The following is a 17,963-nucleotide window of genomic DNA, read 5'->3' as shown; positions in this document are numbered from 1 at the left end:
GTATCTCATTGTGGTTTTGATTTGCATTTCTTTAATGACTATTGACGTTGAGAATCTTTTCTTATGTTCATTGGTCACTTGCATATCTTCTTTGGAGAAATGTCATTCAAATCCTTTGCCCATTTCTTTAAATAGGCTATTTTTTTTAGAGCAGTGTTAGGTTCACAAAAAATTTGAGAGGAGGCTGCAGAGAATTTCCATATACTTTCCCCCAAATAAAGAACTTCCTTAATCATCAACATTTGCACTGCAACGGCACATTTGTCACCATCAAGGAACCTACATTAACACATAGTTGTCAACCAAAGTCCATAGTTCACATTAGGGTTCACTCTTGGTGTTGTACATTCTATGCATTTGGACGAATGTATAATGACATATTTATATGTCCGCCATTATAATATCATACAGAATATTTTCCCTACCCTAAGAATCCTCTGTGATTTTCCATTTATCCCTTCCTGCTCCCAACCCTTGCAACTCCTCATCTCTTTTATTCTCTCCATAATTTTGCCTTTTCCAGAATGTCATATAGATGGATTCATATAGTATGTGGCCTTTTTAGATTGGCTTCTTTCACTTAGTCATAGAAATTTAAACTTCTTCCGTGTCTTCTCATGGTTAAATATTTCTTTTTCTTTCTTTCTTTTTTTTTTTTTTTTTTTTTTGAGACAGAGTCTCACTCTCTTGCCCAGGCTGGACTGCAATTGCACAATCTTGGCCTACTGCAACCTCAGCATTCTGGGTTCCAGCGATTCTCCTGCCTCAGCCTCCTGAATAGCTGGGACTACAGGTGCATATTACCATACCCAGCTAATTTTTGTATTTTTAGTAGAGACAGGGTTTCACCATGTTGACCAGGCTGGTCTCAAATTCCTGACCTCAGGTGATCCACCTGCCTCGGCCTCCCAAAGTGCTGGGATTACAGGCATGAGCCACCATGACCAGCTTAATATTTCTTCTTAGTGCTGAATAATATTCCATTAAGTTTATTTGGTTGCTTCCAAGCTTGGGCAATTATGAATAAAGCTGATATAAATATTCTGCACAGGTTTTAATGTGGACATACATTTTCAGCTTATTTGGGTAAACACCAAGAAGCACTACTGCTGGATTACATGGTGAGAATATGTTAGTTTTATAAAAAAACTAAACTGTGTTCCAAAATGGCTATACCATTTTGCATTGCCGCCATCAATGAATGAGAATTCTTTGTCCATTTTCCAACTGGGTAATTTTTCTTTTTTATTGTTGAGTTTAAGAGTTTTAGTAAGTATATTCTAGACACAAGTCCCTTATCATTCTGATTTCTGAGTCTCCTCAAGTTCCCTGGATCTTGCTGCCATGGCTGCATCTCTTCTGGCCACATGGGAGAAACATCCTGCTGTTTCAAATGCCATGACATGCTGGGTAGCCTGAGGATTTAGTGATACTTTTCTAGGTTCATCTACAAAGAAGGATACCTACAGGTCTTTCTAATCTTTGGCTCTACCTCCATGGAAGGTGAGAAAAACCATCTTTTACATTGGTATGTGATTTACAATCTTTTCTTTCAGCACTAATCTTTGTGTCCTAACTCATTCAGGTTTTTGAGGTTTAGTTCTCAGAAACTAGTCTATAGAATTCAAACTTTTCTCTCGAATTATTGTCTCTGCTATCAAGTTTAAAATCTATTTTAAAATTCAAAGGCAAGAATTTGATTTCTTTTCTTTCTGCCTCCACAATACCTCTGTTTGAGTTTGAATGGAGGCAGATGCCAGATATAATACTGCAAAACTATCATCTTGCTATCTGCAAAACTATCATATAAAATAGTTGTCTAAAAGCAAGCTGAGACTAAACAAGTGCAAGTTGCACAGGTAGTGAAGCTTAGTGAGAGTAAGTGATGCAAGAGTCATTCTGAAGAGTGAACAGCAACTTTGCTTTGTATTCCAACTCCACAGTCATGGGTTCTGCAATTGGAAGTAGCTTAAGCAAAGAGTGGAATACATTTTAAGGATATGGTGACGTCTCATAGAATCCCAGGACCAGAAAGCAGTTAGGCCTTGGGAATAAATGGAATCAGGAACTCAAATGTAATCACACTCTTCACCTTTTCTGGTTCACAAAATTACTGAAAACTCCCATTTTTTTTTGCAGTTCCTAGTGGCATTTAAAGATAATCTGATCTTTGTTTCTAAAATACACTTCCAAAATTCCCAGAAAAGGACAGTTTCTCAAATTGAGTAAATGTGGCCAGGGCTAGGGGAACAGAGGAAAGTCCCATTCTAATAACATAGATATTTTCATGGTTACCAGGCAAATGGTGTGGGAGACATGGGGGAAATTAAAAAAATTAGTTTGCAAAGCAGGTGAATCTGGCAGGTGCTCTCTTTGTTGTTCTTGGTTGCATGTAGTTGAAATTTCAAACCTCTTAGACCAGCATACAAAGGCCTTCAAAATGTCCCTTTAATCTGTTTTTCCTACTTTTTCTGTTAACCCTGTATCATTCCCTATACCCTGAATCTAGAAGCACCAAGCTACTTTCTCTTCCTGGAATGCACTGGGCTCTTCGTGCCTATCAGCCTTTGCACAAGTTTCTTCTTAGTTTGGAAAGCGTTTTTCTCCCTAGTCTGGCTGGTAACTTCTAGTTATCTTTTAGAAGTCTAGCTCAGAGTTATATCTGGAAACACTTGACTTTCAAAGAATAATTTATTGCTTTTTTTGTGTTTCACTTTGTTGGCACTATTCTAGGACCCCTATCACACTGGATTGTAGTTGTCTAATCTGTCTCTTTTCTCTACCAACTTGAACATTTTAGAAGTAAAACTATGCCTTGATCGTATTTGTCTCAATGGTGGCTTGTCTTTGGGTTGTACATAGCAGAGGTTCAATAAAATTCTCATCAGTTATTATTTTTCTCTTTTTCTCCCCGACCTAAGTAATCTCAGTACCCCCAGCTCCTTAAATTATCAACAAATAGAAAAAAAGCTCTATTCGTTTTTATCCTTGTTCTTTACTCTCTTTAGTTTAAACCCAAATTTGACTATGTAAATGTTATTTCATTTTGTTACCCCTTTCCTTCATTAAAACAAAAATACCCTTCATGCACGTGCAAAACACTCTACCCCACACTGTTAAAAGAGCAGAAATGAACACTAACAAAAGCCAAGATGAAAAATTTCCCCAATGTTGAATTTTTGGACTTAATGTGGGAGTAGGAAAAATAGAGACACAATTCTGGTTCTCCCTTTGTCAGTTTTCAATTGCTGTTTCTCAATCTCAGTCAGAAAACACATCTCTCTGCCTTTCGTTTCACCCCATTTCTACTTTCTCCTCCCTTGCCCCTATGCAAAACCAAAGATGGGTTGAGAGGCCAGGCATAATGGAAGAGGAACGTTCTTTTCTTCCACTCCTGCTTCATTCTCTCCCCCTTTCTTCTTCAAATTCTGTTTTGGGCCCATCCTTCCTCACCCTTCCATTTTCATCTGATGGACACACTGTCACTGTTGTCTCTTGTCATATTTGATTTTATGACATTTCATGATTTTTTTTTTTTTTTTGGTAAATTCATGGACAGATAATGTATCCTGGTAAACACTTAGATTAAAATAAATTTACACAGTTGATTACTATAAATGAAAATTAGTGACTCAAATTCTCCAGGTTTCTAAGCTGCTTAGACTAAGCCAATCAGGTAATTTTCGCTACTTCTGGGCAAAATGTATCTGAATCTATTCAGTGGATTTGTAGGACGAAATCTAAGTTTACCTCTTTCATCTCTCATTTAAATGCGGAAAAACAAAATCAATAAAAATCGATACATGCTTATTAAGCATTTTAAGGAGGATGTGAATAAGGAGCGGAGGATTTGAGCAGTGACTACAGCATTGTCAAAACCAATAACCAATGCCAATCAGTAGCTCTTTTCACCTCTCACACAATAATAGAGACAGGAGAGGATAAAAAAGGGTGACATTAAAAAAAAGTATGGATGTTAAAATGAAAAAAAACATTGGAAATGGCACTGTAAATGACACCGCAAAAGATCGCCTCCAGGCACTGTGCGGAGCTTTGCAGACTCAGGTCCTCACCCGAGGGCCGCAGGACGGACCTCGGGAAGGCTCCGCCCCACAAACTATTTCATTGGCGCCCCCACCGCCCCACACTTCCCCTCTTCCGCATGCGCACAAGGAGCAGGAGCCGGCCAGCTCGTCACGTCGCCTTCCCCGCCCCTAAATTTCCAGTTCCGATTGGTCCGTTTCATGGGACCGCCCCTCTGGCCCGACCAATGTGAAAGCCTCCTCGGGTGCTCCGCCCGCCCCGCGGGCTGCGTGCGGCATTGCCTGCGAACCCTGGCGGTGAGAGGGGATGGCGGTTGTGGCGGCGGCTGCAGGCTGGCTGCTCAGGCTCAGGGCGGCAGGGGCTGAGGGGCACTGGCGTCGGTTCCGTGGCGTGGGGCTGGCGCGGGGATTTCTGCACCCCTCCGCGACTGTCGAGGATGCGGCCCAGAGGCGGCAGGTGGCTCATTTTACTTTCCAGCCAGATCCGGAGCCCCGAGAGTACGGTGAGCCAGGGACTGCCCACTCGGTCCCGCTGTAGCCCGGACTCCCAGGCTCGCAGGCGCCCGCGAGGGGCAGAGGCCGGCAGGCTGCAATCCTTGCATCCTAGCTTATTAACTGCCTTACCCTCTGGAACCTCCTTGCCCCAGGGTCTAACTGTGATTCACTTCTTGCTCTATTTTTGTGAGTGTTCCGCCCCAGAGACGCAGTCCTCCCTCCCTCGCACCTTTGTGATGGGTGAGAGGGCATACTGCCACCTGAAAGGGCCTGAGGGTGGAGGGGTGGTGCCCAGGGAACGCCCCCCCCTTTCTCTCTCCTCCATCCTTACTTTCTCAACCTAGACCTTAGGTGTTGTTCCAGCCTGCCCGGGACTGGGTCACTAGCTTAGGTAGAGACATTTAATATATATATACACACACACACACACATATATATATATATAAAATATATATATAAAATCAATTCTGTTACTCAGTTCCTTGGTTTCTTCTTACCTACAGAAATTGTGTGTGTGTGTGTGTGTATATATATATGTCCCTTGGTTTCTTCTTACCTAGAGAAATACATATATATATATCCCTTGGTTTCTTTGTACCTATAGAATTTCTGCAGGTAAGAAGAAACCAGGGGACTGAGTAATTGAACTGATTTTCCCAAGGTCACAGAACAGGTTCTTCCTAGAGATGAGAAAGAATCCAGACTTTCTACTTAAGCTTAGTACTGAGCTTGTCCTGGGCTATGCTGCCACTTAGCCAAGGAGGTGAAGGTGATGGGAGGAGGAAGCCATAGGAAGGCTATGTAGCAAACTCCTCGTGGTATGACTATTGCATGATTTTTACCATTTCTGCAAGTTTCATGTAATGTCTCTTATCAGAATATCAGATCCAGTGTCTCTCATCAGAATATCAGGAAACTAGGGAAACATGTATTGCTTCCTTGTCTAATAACTTCTCACGTGCATGCTAGAGCTGACATTTTTGGAAGTGTGTCTTTTCTTGTGGATAAGAATGAACATTTATTGAGTGCTTACCAGGGTCAGGCACTGTGTGTATGTTTCATCCTCTCATTTAAGGGTTAGGACAACCTTAAAAGGTTGGTAAAGTTTTTATTCCCATTTTGCAGTTAGATTAATGGAAGTCTTGAGACAGTTTGTCCAGGATTACACAGATAAGTTAGTGGTAGCTCCAGAGCTCCAGCTTTGGAATCTAATTGATCAGGTTCCAGAGCTTCCATTCTAAACAATGTACTAAGATGCATGTAGATATAATTTACTAGGAGGGTGTCCCAGTATTGTGAAACAGTAGGTACCATAAAGGTTAATAGTAGGGTTTTTTTTTCCACCACCAAGATGAGCCCTCAATTCTGTCTTCAAAGCAAAGAATAATCCACCTTTCCATATTTGTAAATTTACTAAAATCTAAGTAAAATGATATCATGTTATCGTGATATATATCATGATATATATAAACTTGTTCTTATTTTAAAAATAAGGTTTTAAATTACAGGTAATTTGGATAATGGAGAAAAAGTAAAAAAAAAAAAAAAAAAAAAAAAAAAATCTGCTGGGCGCAGTGGCTCATGTCTGTAATCCCAGCACTTTGGGAGGCTGAGGTGGGTGGATCACCAGGTCAAGAGATCGAAGCCATCCTGGCCAACGTGGTGAAACCCTGCCTCTACTAAAGATACAAAAATTAGCTGGGCGTGACAGCGCATGCCTGTAGTCCCAGCTACTTGGGAGGCTGAGGGAGGAGAATCGCTTGAACCCGGGAGGCGGAGGTTGCAGTGAGCTGATATCGTGCCACTGCACTCCAACCTGGTGACAGAGCAAGACTCCATCTGAAGAAAACCCCCAAAACCAACCAAACAAACAAAAATCGCCACCCACTACTAACATTGTGGGTGTATCCTTACAGGTATTTCCTTTTAGTTTAGTATTTTCCGTACTTTTAGTTTTAATACAAATACAACTTATTTAGTCAGAAGGATAATCCTATCATTCTCTGGAGTTTTTATAACCTTCTTGAGAATTTAGAAGAAATGTTGCACGGAGTAGAGATGCTACAAGTCTTTTACAAGTTAAATTCTTGACTTCGGAATCAGATTGTCCTAAATTTGATCTTGTCTTGGCTATCTATAACTTTGGAGTTATCACTTATCTTCTATAAGCCTCAGTTTCTTTATATGTAAGGGGTTAATAATACCTACTTCAGAAGGTTGTTCTGAGAGCTACATAAAACAATGTCTATAATATACTTAACACTGTTTGACAACTGAGAATCAAGCATTCACTCAATAAGTGGAACCTTTAATTACCATTATGTTTTTGTTGCTAAAGTTTTGCAGTTTTTATAAATAATGCAGATATAAGCATTTAATGTGTATGGGTTTTATGTATCTGAGATGATTTCTTTAGGATAGAGTTCTGAATGCTTTAGTGGATTTTAAGTGCATAGTTCAAATTTATAGCCTAGTTTATACCCCATAACATGTATAGTAGTATGAGTATTAGATATTAATGCTAAAATTAGGTGTTCATGTACACTTTTGGATATTTTGTGCTACCTGAGCTTTGTTTTAATTTTGATTTGTTTCATTTCTGTTGAGGAATATTTTCCCATGTTTTTGTTAACTTGATTTATTTTTACTTAAGAATTGAGTATTAGATGTGTTTACAGATTTTTAAAAGTATACTCAGTATTTTTCCTATCAATATTATCTACTATTATTGCATAGTTGCTCTTTTCCAGGTGTTGTGTTAGACATCAGTTTATAATCCTCACAGTAACCTTGTGAGCTAGACAATATTATGCTCATTTTAAAGATGAGAAAATTGAGGCTCAGAAATGTTAGTACTTGCCCAAGTCTGGTAAGAGTTTGAATCTTGATGTGTCTGACTCCAAAGCCTCCCACACTACTTATATACTAAGATTTTTGTCTATTAAAAAATATTGAAGAAGATACTAACTTTCTGCTTTTCACATGTGCTGCAAATACTTTTCATTCTTTTATTTTGGTTGTTTTGACATATAAAAGGTACTGTTTAAATAGGAGGTAGTCAGATTAGACTCTGAGTTGTTGACACTTATGCTGCTTTATGCTGGCATGTTTGCTCCCTTTATCACACTGTGTTGTTCTCTGAGAACAGTTCATCTTGGCTTCTCCATACCCCTGATTCTTGGGCATTGTGTGGATGTAGTTTGTTTATTCAGTCATTCTTTGCATTTTTATTTTCTCCTGGATGCCAGACTGTCTGCTAGCTGTTAAGGATATGATCATGGACCTGTCAGAGGGTAATCTGAACCTTCTTTTTGGACACCTTGTATCCCCTGTCTGCCAGGAAATTCAAATTTTTTGTAGTATTTTCATCCAGGGTTGAGCTACATGTAAGAAGGTCATCCATATACTGGAGTATACTCCCATTTCTTAATTGCAGACCCCTCAGATCCCTCTCCAAGGCCCAGGCAAAGCAATGGGGGCTATCCTGAAAACCCTGAGGGAGAACTGTCCAAGTGTACTTGTTTTTCTTTGGTATTAGGATTTTCCCATTCAAAGGCAAAAAGGTATTGGGATTCTGGGGCCAGAGAAATGGAAAAGGAAGCATCTTTTAGGTCTAGGACTGAGAACCATTTAGCATCCCTTGGCATCTGAGCCAGGAGGGTATATGGATCTACCACTAATGGGTGGACCCACGAGTGGGTCTTAAGAGCCCATGGGTAAGTAATACCTCAGCTGTGGATGCTTGGCCTTTTCTTGCTTCCAGCTTAATTGGATATTGTTTTCCATTATAAATAGCTAGGGGTCTTTAAGCTGTATTTTGACTGGCACCACTGTTTTAGCCTTCCCTGGTTTTCCAGTATACCATGCCAGTGTGTTAACCTGCTTATTAATGTGATCTGGGACAGTTTCTGTATTTTTGACTATTAGCAATTTCACCAGATGATGCTTAAATTGTAGTAGTGCCCCTATTTTAACCATAATATCTCTTTCCAACAGGGGGACTGGGCAACTTGGTACTACTAGAAATTCCTGTTGGAAGATTTGTTTCTCAAATTGACAAATCAAAGGAGGAGTAAAGGATCTTATTTGTGGCTTTCCTTCCATTCCCATAATGGTCGTGGACTGGGAGGAAAGTTTTCCTACATAAGCAGTAAGGAAAGAAACTGAATTTGTATCGAAAAGAAACTGAATTTGGGTGCCCGTGACATCCAGAGTTACCTGGGGGCTCCTCAGTAGTAATTACGATGTTCGGGAACAGGGGCAGTGAGGAAGACCCTGGACCGCTTCAGTCTTCATCTGATTTCTCTTTTTGCACTGCTAGAGTTTTGCCTTATTGAACCCCTTGGTGGGAGCAGGGCCAATAAATCTTCCAACGCCAGGGGTCGTAACTGATGCCCTCACATTTTTGGCAGGGGACTGGCAGGGGCTTAATACAGTCCTTTATCCAATTCTCAATTTTCTTGCATTTGAAGCATGAGCCTTTGCTGTCCAGATTATCAGAGGCAAGCCAAATCAACCAAATTCCAAGTGGCTAGTGTTCTCCATCAATTCCTGCAGGCCTGAAATAGGTAGCCTAGGAATTCCAGATAAATAGAACACATGATGACTTGCTGGAAATTCACAGGAAGCAAAATAACTATTCTCAGAACCAAATAAAAGCCTTCCACTAGAAACTAAAAAATGTCTATAGTTCTATATATGGTTTTATATATATGCATACACAAGTAAAACCCAAAGGAGAACAAATAGCAAACAAATGAAAATTAGAAGCAAAAACAAATAAACAGGAAACCATCCCTACATTTTTGCTACTTAGCCTACCTGGGGGCTACAGTGTTACCCAGAGCTCCCCAGAAATCCACATAATGAATATTTATTTTATTCCTGATACACAACTCAATATCCTTAATTCCACCAGTATCACCATACATACTGTGCAATGAAGAAATTCACTCTAGGCACATGACCAGTAAGTACTCCAGTGCCAGCTTGTTTAGTAAAGTTATACTTATGTGAACTTGAAAATTGCTTAGACTTATTTACTTAATTTATGAGTGCTCCTTAATTATAAGCCAATAATAATAATAAGCCAGTAATAGACACAACATATAACAATAAGTGTACATACAAATAAATACATCTAGATGTGTATACACAAACACAAATGAAGATCCAATAGCTTTTACCTTGGAACTCTAGCCATGAGATAGCAATATAAGCCCACTGGTTTTACTGTTTGACCCAATGGGTAATCCAGTGAAGGCTGTGAACCGAAATTTCAGGTCAAGCAGTTTCCTTGGTAGTTTGATTTTTAAAGGCCAAACCTCCCCAGACTCCAAACACTGGGGCCAAACAGCACCATAAGAGAACACCACATGCTAACGAGGCCAACCGGACTTAGAACAGCAGCACAAAAGCCTGGATACATGCACCTCCATCCCACCTTCGCATTCAACAGAGCTCCAAGCAATACTGGGCCAAACAGTATTGCAAAAGAGTATCAAGTTTACTGAATCCTTATTTCCCATGACTATATCAAATGCACACGAACAATGACCAGAGCACAGTCCAACTGCTGCAGCAACAAACAAGCCCCAAGAGTGTCCAAACTGTCCCATTGTCACCTGCTAGAGAAAATTCCAAGGAGGCCTTTGTACTAGACCTCAGAACCTCTGCCGAGAGTGTCCCCTTTGGAGAGGTTCAGGTCTGGAGTTGGATCCCCCGGGGTGTTCCCCTTTGGGGTCCAATCTTAGAGTGTCAGACGTCTCTGACTTTAGTTGGGCATAGATGCTGCTTTGTATGTTTTCCCTCCAGAGGTGATGGCCTACTGCGAACTTTGTTTTGTCCCTTGTTGAAAGCCTCAACTTGTAGCATACTTATAATTTGATAAGGCCATGCTTTCCCTTGCTTCCCATTCCACTAGAGTGATAGCCATGAACTTTAATGATAGGAACTGGAGGCTAGGTGCATTTCTTTTGTCCTTGGCAAGTCAAAGAGATAGACTAGGAGAAAGGTCAAAACTCCTAAGAGACATTAATGTTTGCCATTACTGGTTAACTCTATAGGATAGTTTGGCATAAGAACCCTGTGGGAGAATTTAGCATAAGAAAACAAAGTTTAAGTCACCTGAAACATGTGTGAATTCATACTGGATGAGCTGCTGTGGCCAATTGCAACCCATGTAAGGATCAGGGACTATAGTCGGAAAAGATAGAAAGGAGTCCTCCCCCCTCCTGGTATGGGCAGCTATCCCCCTCGGCCTTCAGGTAACACTGGAAAGTGGCCATGGCCAGTTGCCCACAATTATCAAGGAGCTACTAGGAAATGGCTACTGAAAGACTGAAAAAGAAAAAAAGAAAAGGACTCAGGCCTCTCACCCAAACTGAGTGGTGGTGATCAGGTGCTTCCACAGAGAAAACTCTTGGTTTCACTGGAGAGTGGCTGGCCAGAAACCTGCAGTTGCCTCTGTGCTTAGGCACTGTCCACTGAAGGGCCCAAGTTGGAAAGGGAAACGAGAGGAAAAAGCATTTCCCTGTATGGAGCAGAGAGGAAAAGGAGAAGAAAAATAAATCTCCAGTTTTGGGCTTACTTCCTGGCTGGCTTACCAAAATACATCACTGGTGGAGGATGTCCAGGTTCTTGGCATTTTGAACAAAGAATTGGACAAAGGCACAAAGAAAGCAAAGTGAAAATGAAGCAACAAAAGCAGAGATTTATTGAAAATGAAGCCGGGTGCGGTGGCTCAAGCCTGTAATCCCAGCACTTTGGGAGGCCGAGTCGGGAGGATCACGAGGTCAGGAGATCGAGACCATCCTGGCTAACACGGTGAAACCCCGTCTCTACTAAAAAAATACAAAAAAACTAGCCGGGCGAGGTGGCGGGTGCCTGTAGTCCCAGCTACTCGGGAGACTGAGGCAGGAGAATGGCGTAAACCCGGGAGGTGGAGCTTGCAGTGAGCTGAGATCCGGCCACTGCACTCCAGCCTGGGCGACAGAGCGAGACTCCGTCTCAAAAAAAAAAAAAAAAAAAAAAAAAAGAAAATGAAAAGTACACTCCACAGGGTGGGAGCCGGCTGGAGCAAGTGGCTGAAGAGTGCAGGTTACACAATTTTCTGGGATTGGTCACTTTCCGCAACCAATCAGAAGCTGAAGTGAAGTTACAAAGTTACACCCTATGCAAATGTCTAACTGGTCGCAGAAAGCAACCTATCAGAGTCTGAAGTGAAGTTACAAAGTTATACTCCTATGCAAATAAAGACTTGGCCCATGACTAGCCTGATTGGTTGTAGGAGGGGATCAATCAAAGGTACTTTGAAATTTTTCATCTGCCACACAGAAAAGGGACAGGAGGATTGCACAGGGAGTAGCCTCTGGTCCTTTTGTTACTTGGGCATGGAAAGTTGGAGTTTTCCTTTTGATTTAGTTCTAGGAAGTTAGCATGAGTTGGTCTTAGGTTCCCTGCCTCCAGACCCTATTCTGCCTCAAAGGAAATAAATGGCAAGCTCTGGAATAGAATATGGTAGTGCTAGAATTTTTTTTTTTTTTAAATTTTATTTTAAATACAGGGTCTTACTCTGTTGTCTAGGCTGGAGTGCAGTGGCTCAATCATGGCTCACTGCAGCCTGTACTTTCCGAGCTCAGGTGATCCTCATACTCAGCCTCCAGGGTAGCTGGGACTACAGGCATGCACCACCATGCCTGGCTAATTTTTTGTAGTTTTTGTAGAGATGGGGTTTCACCATGTTGCCCAGGCTGGTCTTGAACTCCTGAGCTCAAGCAGTCCTCTTGCTTTGGCCTCCCAAAGTGCTGGTATAAAAGGCATGAGCCACCATGCCTGGCTAGTGCTGCTAGATTTAAGCTATATTTTGGAAGGAGGATTTGATAGGTTGGATGTGAAAGATGAATAAAAGGAAGACATTGAAGATACTTTACTGGTTTGTGGATTGGGAACCTGGGTGGAGGGTAGTGCTGTTTGCTAAGGTGGAAAAGATTAGTTTTGGGAGCCGACACAAGAGTTCAGTTTTGTACTTGCTGAAAAGCTCAAGAAACTCAAGTGGAGAACTATTGACTGTTGGATATAAAAGTCAGGAGTTCAGAAGAGAGGCCTGGCTGGGTTGGAGATAACAATTTGGCAGTCACCAACATATAAAGGGGTGTTAAAACCACTTAGAGATTGAGTAGAGGAGCCAGCTTAAAGGAAGGGAAGCACCATTGCTTCTTGACAGAAGTTACCAGATGCTCTGAGATGGGGCAACCCAGGGACTCTAGACACAGTCTCTTCAACTTTACACCTCTGTTCCTCTCACTTTTGTTGTCGTTAGTTGACCCTTCCTCATCCACTGCCAATACCATTTACTTCCTTTCTTATCATGGGTATGTGATATACACTGGCACCTTACAAAGGCAATTGCATTTATGAATCTTTCACTTCATTTTATTTTAAGAGAAGGGGTCTTGCTATGTTGCCCAGGCTGAAGTGCAGTGGCTTTTCACAGCCACGATCATCATGTACTACAACCCTGAACTCTCCTGGGCTCAAGTGATCCTCCTGCCTCAGCCTCCTGAGGAGTTGGGACTATAGTCATGCACTACTGTGCCTGGCCCATTTTCATTTTAATATAAAATGTTCTGTCCCTGACATTTGGATTCTCCCTCAATGTTACTTTATGAAGTAGATGCTGGCTAACTCTTCAGTAGAGTTTAGAATAAGATAGAGGTACATGCCTGGCCAATAGAAAGGGATTCCTGGAGAATAGGGTTTCTGGAGGGAGGATAGAGGTTTTGTTGGGGAAAACAGGTAGTTTCTTATGTATCCTGTTATTTCATGATGTGAATTAGTGCCAGATTGTTTCATTGACATCATTCATCATGCTTCAGTAGGCATATACTGATTGTCACTTGTATGTCAGGCGCTGTGATAAATGCGGGGGTTTCTTTCTTTTTTCTTTTTTTTGAGACAGAGTCTCACTCTGTCGCCCAGGCTGGAGTGCAGTAGCGCGATCTTGGCTCACTGTAAGCTCCGCCTCCCAGGTGCTCGCCATACTCCTGCCTCAGCCTCCCAAGTAGCTGGAACTACAAGGGCCTGCCACCACGCCTGGCTAATTTTTTGTATTTTTAGTAGAGATGGGGTTTCACCGTGTTAGCCAGGATGGTCTCAATCTCCTGATCTCGCGATCCACCCGCCTCGGCCTCCCAATGCTGGGGTTTCTAAGAGGAATATGATAAGGATGTGATGTAACACACAGGTCTATATCAATAACTAGGCAGCACAGTGGAAAGCCAGTGCCGAACGTATTGGCACAACCTTCACTTTCGGCAAGTAGTCTCTAATTTTCTGTATCATAGCTGTATATTTTTATGTGTTTGGATCTAAGCTATAAATACACTCACTGACCGTGTGCTCTGCTCTTGGCCTTATTTATTTCTGGAGATTGCTGACATTTGCCCTTTTCCTCAGATGCTCTATCCCTGTGGGAGGCTTCTCTCTCCCTTTTACGCTACTGCATACTGCATATTATTAAAGACCTACCCCATCAGACTGTTGATGCAATAACACCTCTCATTTGCCCCCCTCCTACTGCAGTTTGTCTTTGAATGTGACATTGCTAGGTCTTTTTGCTTACACATTTCTTTCTCTTTAAGTTGTTGGTTAACATTTTTCTTTTAGTTTCCTTAAACCTTTATTGAAACAGTGTTTGCATGTGTTTGTTCATTCATTCATTCAACTAATATTTACTTAGCACCTCTTACATGTCAGGCCCTGTTTGAGCACTGAAGACTCAGCTCTGATCAAAAGCATTTAAGGATACCAGTCCTCTTGGAGCTTATGTTCCATTATGATCTTTACATTCTGCCTATATGTCGCCTTAGTTTTTCAGCAATGCTGATGACCTGCATATTCATGATTCTTTACCTAGTACACTTTCAAGTAAACAACTCCATGCCAGCCACAGAGCCCTGTTTTAACAATGGGCAACCATTAACTTGCATCCTTGATTTAGGAGAAAGTGTGCTGCTGTATTTTGTTGTTTGTTTTGCTATACCTTTTTATGTTGACAAAGAATTACCAGTCTGGTTTTAAAATGTAGCAGTCATGTGTTAATACTGTGTGATTGCATAATTTGGTAGCTGTGCTTAATAAATTTTTAGTGATGTGTATAGATTATTTTTTAACAGTCTTACCAGTAGTACAGCTTTGGTTAGCACATACTGTAAGTAGGTTTATCTTACTATGGCAGACATAAGCATAGTCTATCAATAGTCTTTGATGTAACCTCTAGGAGAATAAATAACTTTAAGGAAAATACATATTTAAAAAATCTTACCTGTGAATAACTTGTGATTTCTTCTTGCCTTGTCCACAAATCATGCTGTCACTTTAAATTGAAAAGTAAATGTTGCTCCATTAAAATTTGTCATTTAAAACTTAGTAAAGTATCTGGTAGAATAGCAATTAATCCAAAACCCTAACATTTTGAATCTGTTTGAAAAACTATTCAGGAGTGAAAGTTTAGGTAGTCACATGGAAATAATTATCTTTAAATACCCTTACTGGTAAATTATTTTATACAAGACGAATAGATTCTTTGTGGTTATCAAGCAATAATTTAAATGTTTACTTTGTATGATTTTTATTATTAAAGTCTTTGCTTCCTCCCTACTAATAACTTGCTAAGCGTGAGTGCAATAAGATGTCATGTCATTCAGTATTAATCTGAATGGTCAGCAGACTTGAAATAAATAGCAACTTGGATATTTAGACATTTTGTTGGAGTAGGCCCCCAAATCTGGCCATAAACTGGCCCCAAAACTGGCCATAAACAAAATCTCTGCAGCACTGTGACATGTTTGTGATGGCCATGATGCCTATGCTGGAAGGTGGTGGGTTTACCGGAGTGGGGGCAGGGAACACCTGGCCCACTCAGGGCGGAAAACTGCTTAAATGTGTTCTTAAACCACAAACAATAGCATGAGTGATCTGTGCCTTAAGGGCATGCTCCTGCTGCCCTTGTTTCCTGTAAGGAATACTTTTAGTTAATCTATAATCTATAGAAACAAGGCTTATCACTGGCTTGCTGTCAATAAATATGTGGGTAAATCTCTGTTCGAGGCTCTCAGCTCTGAAGGCTGTGAGACCCCTGATTTCCCAGTCCACACCTCTATATTTCTGTGTGTGTGTCTTTAATTCCTCTTGCTGTGCTGGGTTAGGGTATCCCCGACCCAGGTGGTCTCAGCACATTTTTCTTCTGACTAGGTTCTTAGCTATGGAAATCCTCATAGACAAGTCAAGATCTTACTTTATGAAATGTATGCAGCAGGAGAGTCAGTGGGAATGTCACTATGATTGGGAAAAATGTTTACCCAAAACTATTATCTTCTGAAGCTGGGGACCAATAAATACTTGAAGAATATTTATAAAATCAAGAAGGATTTAAGGAAAGTACAGGCATACCTCGGACATATTGTGGGTGTGGGTCCAGACTACTACAATAAAATGAATATTGCAATATAGTGAATATTACAATAAAGTGAGTCACACAAATATATTGGTTTCCCAGTGCATATAAACATGTTTACATTGTACTGTAGTCTACTAAGCGTGCAATAGCAGTATATCTAAAAGATCAATGTACATACTTTAATTAAATACTTTATCGATAAAAATTGCCAACTATCATCTGAAACTTTGGCAAGTCATAGTCTTTTTGCTGGTGGAGGTTGTTGCCTTGATGTTAATAGCTACTGACTGATCAGGGTAGTGGTTGCTGAAGGTTGTGGTGGCTGTGGCAACTTCATTAAAAAAAAAAAAAAGACAACAGTGAAGTTTGCTGCATTGATAGAATCTTCCTTTCGTGACAGATTTCTCTGTAACATATGATGCTGTTTGATAGCATTTTACCACAGTAGAACTTTTTTCAGAATTGAAATCAATTCTCCCAATCCCTGCCACTTCTTTATCAGCTAAGTTTATGTAATATTCGAAGTCCTTTGTTGTCATTTCAACAGTGTTCATGGCATCTTCATCAGTAATAGATTTCATCTCACGGATCCACTTTTTTTGAATTCGTAGAAAGTAATAGATTCCATCTCAAGACTCCACTTTCTTTGAGTTCTTCAGGTTGCATCTGTAAAGAGCAACTCCTCATCCATTAAAGTTTTATCGTGAGATTGTAGCAATTCAGTCACATCTTCAGGCTGCACTTCTAGTTCTCTTGCTATTTCTACCATGTCTGCAATTACATTCTCCTCTGAAGTTTTGAATCCCTCAAAGTCATACATGAGGCTGGGCATGGTGGCTCATGCCTGTAATCCTACCACTTTGGGAGGCCAAGGCTGGCAGATCATCTGAGCTCAGGAATTTGAGACCAGCCTGGGCAACATGGCGAGAACTGGGCTCTACGAAACATACAAAAAAATTAACAGCCTGTAATCCCTGGGGTGGCTGTGGCATGAGAATTGGTTGAACCCGGGAGGTGGAGGTTGCAAAAGAAAAAGTAAGTAAATAAAATAAAATGAATGAATAAATGAATGAATGAATGAATGAAGTAATCCATGAGAGTTGGAATCAATTTATTTCTAGCTCCTAAAAACGTTGACTTATTTTTTACTATTTTTTGAGACAGAGTCTCACTCTGTCACCCAGGCTGGAGTGCAGTGGCATAATCTTGGCTCACTGCAACCTCCACCTCCTGGGTTCAAGTGATTCTTGTGCCTCAGCCTCCTGAGTAACTGGGATTACAGTTGTGCAACACCACACTGGGCTAATTTTTTATATTTCTGGTAGAGGATGGGGTTTCTCCATGTTGGCCAGGCTGGTCTCAAACTTCTGGTCTCAAGTGATCCGCCCCCGCTTGGCCTCACAAAGTGCTGGGATTTCAAGTGTGAGCCACCACGCCTGGCCAATGTTGACATTTTGAAATTTGATGAACCATGAACATTCTAAATGGCATCTAGAATAGTCAGTCCTTCCCAGAAGATTTTCAATTTACTTGCCGAGAACATCAGAGTAGTCATTATTTATGGTAGATATAGCCTTACAAAATGTATTCTTAAATAATAAGACTTGAAAGTAGAAATTACTTCTTGATCTGTGAGCCACAGAATTGATGTATTAGCAGGCTTGAAAACAATGTTAATCTTTTCTTTCCAATTTTTTAAAATTATACTTTAAGTTCTGGGGTACATGTGCACAATGTGCAGGTTTGATACATAGGTATGTGCCATGCTGGTTTGCTGCACCCATCGACTCATCATTTACATTAGGTATTTCTCCTAATGCTATTCCTGCCCCAGGCCCCCAATCCCTGACAGGCCCTGGTGTGTGATGTTCCCCGCCCTTTGTCCAAGTGATCTCATTGTTCAGTTCCCACTTATGAGTGAGAAAATGCAGCGTTTGGTTTTCTGTCCTTGTGATCGTTTGCTGAGA

At 40.9% G+C, this 17,963-nt stretch overlaps 1 protein-coding gene across 2 annotated transcripts in view; it reads left to right on the top strand.

The window, feature by feature from the left end:
* Positions 1-4,319: 4,319 nt before the first annotated feature.
* BCKDHB (branched chain keto acid dehydrogenase E1 subunit beta) overlaps positions 4,320-17,963 on the top strand; it is a 249,437-nt gene continuing 235,793 nt past the window's right edge. For both annotated transcript variants that reach the window (XM_038002194.2, XM_008006436.3), the window contains exon 1: positions 4,320-4,546. In XM_038002194.2, coding sequence (XP_037858122.2) covers positions 4,351-4,546 — 196 coding nt within the window. In that variant the 5' untranslated portion in view covers positions 4,320-4,350. The remainder of the gene's footprint in view (positions 4,547-17,963) is intronic.

This window comes from Chlorocebus sabaeus, chromosome 13 (assembly GCF_047675955.1).
Source record: "Chlorocebus sabaeus isolate Y175 chromosome 13, mChlSab1.0.hap1, whole genome shotgun sequence".
NCBI classification, from domain to species: Eukaryota; Metazoa; Chordata; class Mammalia; order Primates; family Cercopithecidae; genus Chlorocebus; species Chlorocebus sabaeus.
Note: the sequence above shows the minus strand (reverse complement) of the source record. Positions and strands in the feature narration are given on the sequence as shown.